At 50.7% G+C, this 6000-nt stretch overlaps 1 protein-coding gene across 2 annotated transcripts in view; it reads left to right on the top strand.

Annotated features, from left to right (window-relative positions):
• The first annotated feature begins 1919 nt into the window (after positions 1 to 1919).
• Positions 1920 to 6000, top strand: part of HPSE2 (heparanase 2 (inactive)) — a 569659-nt gene continuing 565578 nt past the window's right edge. The window contains exons 1-2 of one of the 2 annotated variants that reach the window (XM_006210536.4): positions 1920 to 2281; positions 5155 to 5312. In XM_006210536.4, the coding sequence (XP_006210598.1) occupies positions 1992 to 2281; positions 5155 to 5312 (448 nt within the window). In that variant the 5' untranslated portion in view covers positions 1920 to 1991. The remainder of the gene's footprint in view (positions 2282 to 5154; positions 5313 to 6000) is intronic. The other variant, XM_015244637.3, reaches the window with a different exon arrangement.

Below are 6000 nucleotides of genomic sequence, written 5' to 3'. Positions count from 1 at the left end.
TCGAGTGCCTACTAAGTGCTTGGGGTCTGGACATACAAAGATAAATAAAAATCTTTGCTCACCAGGCTGTCACCATCTCTAGGAAGTGCTTAGTTCACATTTAAAAATTACAATAATTTCTATTGGAACTTACATCATACCACATACCCACACACAGAAACATATTTTAAAAGATCTAGGTATGTTAGAAATTTTCAGGAACTGAAGGAAGCAGGCCTTACGGACAGAGCCCACATCTAATTCTTCAATATATTAACATCTTGGTTTTAAAAATCATGTTTAAATAATATACCTTGGGTTTTCTTTCTCCTTTGGCCTCATTTTATGCAGTCCTACTTCTAGAAGGTCTTCATGGCACTTCCCAGTCTAACCCAACCTAAGCTCTGTATCTCCTGGTTGCTTAGTTTGGTAGAAGCTCCTCAGGGAACCTTAGTTTAAGGTCATTTACTCCAGCCCTTTTCAGATTCTTTAATCCTGTCTGGAAGGAGGGACAGGGACACAGGTTGCCATTTCAGTGTTTGCTGACTGTGATACTGCCCTTTGCTCATGCACCCTCAGGGAAAACCTTTGCTCTGCATTTTGAGAGCTTTGCCTGTTTGATATCAGGAAGCCCTGGGACTCACTGCATAGAGTTCTCTTCATCTGCCAAGTAGAAGGCCCATATTGTTCCAGAAAGAAGCTGAAAGTGAGGCTCAGTGGTGTGACTGCAGCAGACTAGGCATGACTTCTTTCCCGCACTTTAGTTGGGGACCCAGGAATGGATCTGAGAGGTGCTGTGGTCGGGGCTCTATGAGCTAGGGTGTATGGGGCACCGCGTGGCTCCTGGCTTTCTCCTGTATCCAGGAGCTACCTGCAGGCCGACTCTGGCCTTGACTCCTGGCCAAATTTGAAAACCCATCTGTGTCACTCTGTTGCTCTCCGGCACCAGAAAGGCGCACTTCCCCACGGGAGGGATAAGCCCAAGTTGACCTAGAGGCGATGCTGGAGGAGTGGCTCTGTCACTGCAGTGGAGTAGAGTGGCCAAGCAGTGGCCATATGGGCATAGCGCCACCCAGCCTAGTCAAGTGCAGACTGGGTTGGTTTGACTTGGCCTACGTCAGCGTATATTGAATCTCTCAAGACACTTGCAGGCAGAACGGAGCCACGCGCAGCCTGGGCCCTTTGCCCCTGCAGGCGGGTAAGCCTTTTGACCTGGTCACTCTGTGTATTCCTTTTGGCCACTCTTTGCCCTGTCGAGGTCAGAGGAGGCTTCTGTGTGGAAGCCTAGCGCGTCGCAGAGGTCCATACTTGGGTCCATGGAGTCTCCCTCTGCCCTTTGTGCTTTGGCAGCAATCACACTTCTCCGCAGGACCCCTCTTGCAACGTAACCACCCTCGCTCTTAACTGCTTCAACCCAAAAAAGGGCCCTGGAGTGGACGAAATGCCTGACACTGTCAGGACAAACAGGCGCGTGACTGGTGCGGACTCTTCCAGCGCTCCCGGTACTGGGCGCAGGGGCTTTCGCGTCGAGGTCAGAGCTAGAACCGCCCTCCCCAAAGTCTTGCTGGGAGGGAAGTAAAAACAAGACGTCCCGCCCCATACCCGAAATGTTACAACTGTACTGTTTCGATCCCTCCCTCTGCTTCCCGATCCTAGAGGGTTAAATCAGGAGGGTACAACGCCACCCCTTCCTCCTCCTTCCCGCCTCTCCCCCCACCCCCTTACCTTTAAAAAGTTAAAAAATGTCTGCAGTCGAAATCTCTTAAAGGGGCGGTGCTGGTGAACGAGTACTCTTGGCACGAGTCGCTGAGAAGGCTGGCTAGGGGCGTGAGTTCTCTCCACCAGCACCAAAACACTGAAGGAAAAAAAAAAAAGCGAGCAAGAGAGGTGGGGGGGGGGGGAGGAAGGCCAAAAAAAAGGGGGGGGGGAGGCAGACAGACACACACTTTAGATAAGGACAATTAGTCACCAGTGAGACCCTGTAGGAAAGAGGTTTAAATCAGAGGGATTTAATGAGGGTGCTCTGTGCTTTCCCTGAAGCCATGCCCTCCAGCAACTCCCGCCCCCCCGCGTGCCTAGCCCCGGTGGCTCTCTTCTTGGCTCTGTTGCTCCATCTCTCCCTTTCCTCCCAAGCTGGAGACAGGAGACCCTTGCCTGTAGACAGAGCTCCAGGTTTGAAGGAAAAGACCCTGATTCTGCTTGATGTGAGCACCAAGAACCCAGTCAGGACAGTCAATGAAAACTTCCTCTCTCTGCAGCTGGATCCGTCCATCATTCATGATGGCTGGCTCGATTTCTTAAGGTAAGGCAGGGGCTTCAATGGATCATTTTTTTTTAAAGTAACAACCCCCACCCCTTCCTAGCCCCCATTTCAAAGGGGGAAGAAGAAGAAGAAAAAGAAACTAAGTCAAGTGGATCTCTCAAAGAGAAGAAAGGTTTTCCTCCTGGAATATTTGCTGTAGGCTGTAACTGGTGATTGAGAAAAGCAATGTTTTCTATTAAGATGCACATGTTTGCAATGCAGAAGGCATTTCAGAAACTTATCAGTTATGACTGAAAAAATGTTGTGCTTACATATATCCACAATTAGCCTCCCCATCTCCTTCTGAAAAGAAACAAGAGGTTCAGGGCAGTTGCAAAAGCGAAGAAAAGGTCTCCAGCAACAAAGACCCGAGAGGAATGGCTGTGTGTTAGAGTGCGTGTCTGCGTGTGTCTGTGTGAATGTTTAAGCGGGGATCGCACGATACAGGAATTTTCCACGGAAAGATCGTTTCGTTAGTTCTCTCCCACTCCCAGACAGAAAACGAATCTATGCAGAAGCTTGAGCAGTGGGCAAGTTGGATAGGATTTTTAATTTTTAATTTTATATCCTCCACTGTCGTCTCCAGACTTCAGGATTTTGTAGAACGCTTTTTATAGACTGAATGGCCCCCCAGTCCCTCCTCCTTAAATCTCCTGCGGTAACTGCATAGTTTAGTTTTTCTTTAAAGAAAAAAAAATCCTCGCTCCAGTCATAGCGTATATAAGGAGAGCGGAAAGGGTCCTAGAAATACTCCGGGGATGTCTCGAAGGTCTAAACCCCGCACCGAAGGATTAGCAAACCCGGAGGTTTGAGATCAAGAACTCTCCATCCTAGGGACTGGAGTCTAATTGGGCTCACCCTTTCCCGGGGTTGTCACTGTTCAGCAGTTAGGCAACCACGATCCTTTCCCCCAAAGGGACAGAGTTGCATTGTTAAAAAAAATAGTCTGCAATGTCGAACCGAAGTGTTGAATTTTAAAAAATTCCCTCCAAATTGGAGCCTCAGCTGTGAGCTCCAAGAGCCCCAAGCGCTCCCAGTCTCACTTCTCTACCGTGAGGCCGCGTCCGCCGCGCGTCTTTCGTGAGTATCTTTCACTCGTTGCGAAATTCGAGTTTGCTTCTCGCACGCGTCCGCTCCTCAGCTCTCCGGGTCTACCCTGGCCTCGGCCGGGTCAGCGGACGCGGCAGGTAGCCGGAGGCGCCGGGTAGAGTGCTCCTTCCACGTGGAACGAGCGTTGCGGGCGGAGTGAGTGGTTGCTGTTGCCTCCGAGGCCGTTTCGGTTCCTGCCCTTGCCTCCGCTGAGAGGGCAGGAGCAGCTCTGCGCCGTCCGGGTTCCTCCTTGGAAGCTGTTCCATGCAACAGCGCGCGCCTTTGAGCTCGTCCGAAGGTGGGGGGCGACTGCACGCCCCACTTGCATTGCATTTCTTCACCTGCGCGCACTCCTTCAGGGTTTTTTTTTTTCATGACCTTAAAAAAAAAAAACCCTTCATGTTCTCGCTGCTTGCCGTAGAAAAGATTGTGGAAGGCGGCTTTTCGGATAAGAAGCTGTAGCAGGGCGTATTTGCATTGGCTGTTCAGGTTTCTGGCTGGACAGTTGTTGGAAATGCCGTTTCCATGGGGCCGGACTCGCACCAACGTTTCTGCCCGCCGCCGACCCACACGACGCCTGTCTGCTCCCGCCCAGGAACGCAATCCTGGAGTTCTCGGCCAAACGACCCTTCCCGCCGGCCACCGGACTTCTCCCGGCGGCCACAACTCTTAATTAGAAACTCCGAAACTGGAGTCTCCGGGTTTTTCCCCCCTCTCCTATCCACCGCCTTTATGGTACTCTTTAGTACCATTTGGATTTTGATTTTCAGAATCTGAACCAGCAAAGCGTTAAAAATAACTTAGAGATCCGGAACTCAACAGCTGATGCCCATTAAGAGCATCTGCGCTGCCCCCCCCTTTTTTTTACTCCTTTCCAAATTAGCAGCATTTGACTTTTTAAAACACCTATTTTTTTGGAAATCCTGAACCTAAGTAGATGTAAATGTCATTGTTCTGAAGCTCCTTGAATCTCTTACAACGCGCAGGTTTCACTTTTCGGCAAACTTCACTTTCCCCAGAGCTACCAGACGGGCCCAAGTGGGAAGGGAAAAAGATGGAGCACAACTCGGAGCGTGGAGAGGAGAATGTTACCTTTCCTGAGATCGCGCTGAATTCCAGGGGCCAGAAAGACATTGCTTTTACTGTGCAAAGCGGAGATGGGGAGTGTTCTCAGAAAGGCAAGGATTTACCCTGGGAATCTCTCTTGCTCAGAAATTTGTGAGATGCATGCTGTGGTTATATGGTAGTGGAAAAGGAAAACCAACTCAGGTATTAAAAAAGTCAGAATCAACTTGACTTCAGGTGCTTGGGTTGAGAGAAAGAAGGCAGGTTTTACCTTCTCCACAGAGGTTGCGCTTCTCCTGGAGCCAAGAAGGCAGATTCCGGCTTTCATCTGAGAAGTTTGGCAAAAGTCGGAGCCCAGAGTCCGTGCGCTGCGCATCTCCTCCAGGAGCGCTTTCCGGGCAGAGGCAGAGGCCCGGCAACTGCGCCTTAGCCCCTTGTTATCAGCGGAAGTGTCCCACCCCCACTCCATGTACACTGAAACAAACACAATCTAACCCTTTGCAAATAAGCACTACCTTTGGCAAGCGTCGTTCGGGTGCCTGAGGGAGGGGGCTGCGGCCAACTGGGTGCAGGAGACAGCCCCCGGGCCCCAACGGCCCAAGGCTGGGCGGGCTGGGGCGCCTGGAGCAACGCCGCAGAGTGGGAAGAGGGCCTTGCTGGTGCCCGCCGCACTTGCCTGTCCCCCGGATCCTTTCCTCTCTCCTTCTCTACCCTTGCAGCTCCAAGCGTCTGGTGACCCTGGCCCGGGGACTTTCGCCCGCCTTTCTGCGCTTCGGGGGCAAAAGGACCGACTTCTTGCAGTTCCAGAACCTGAGGAATCCGGCGAAAAGCCGCGGGGGTCCCGGCCCGGATTACTATCTCAAAAACTATGAGGATGGTGAGAAACTTGCTTCCCACTCTTGCGAGGTGGGGGAGTTTGGGGGGTGGGAGTGAGTACTCGGTGTATGTAGGGTGAGGGGAGTACAGATTTGGAGGAGAATCTGATTCACCTGAAAAACTGGTAGCTTCCGGCGAAGGAACACTGGAGTGTGGGACTCCTGACATGATTAGGCAACGGGGGCTGCCAGGTTGTCCTTGTCCAGGCTGCCGGCCTTTCCCGTGGCTGCTGAGGCTTGGAGGCTGAGAAGTGGTAGCCAAAAACTTTTTGGCAGGCTCCTGTGGGGAGAAGATGTAATGGGTTTCTTGAGAAAATTAAGTCAGGTTCATAGGCTGCTAAAGGGTCAGGGTCACATTTCCTTCCTCAGATTATAGAAAAAGTGCCTTTTTGTTTTTCTTGTTTCTTTCTGTCCTGAGATGAGGCTACGTAGGAATTCAGCCTTTTTTGAAACCCGCTCTAAAGTTTTCTGGAATAACCGCTTTTATATTGGTCCCTTTTGGGGGAAGGTTTGAAAATGTTCACAGTGGGTTCTCCTTCAGACTACCTAATGTCAGTCACATTTTTTCCTCACTTTAAAAATCAGATTATAAATGCCAGCCTTTCTTTCTGGGTTCAGATGAGTTGTGTTGGAAGGGCTTTAAAAACTCCAAATCCTATTCCAGTTTAAGAGGCCAGTCTTTTTAGGTTT

The sequence above is a fragment of the Vicugna pacos genome, chromosome 11, assembly GCF_048564905.1.
Source record: "Vicugna pacos chromosome 11, VicPac4, whole genome shotgun sequence".
NCBI classification, from domain to species: domain Eukaryota; kingdom Metazoa; phylum Chordata; class Mammalia; order Artiodactyla; family Camelidae; genus Vicugna; species Vicugna pacos.
Note: the sequence above shows the minus strand (reverse complement) of the source record. Positions and strands in the feature narration are given on the sequence as shown.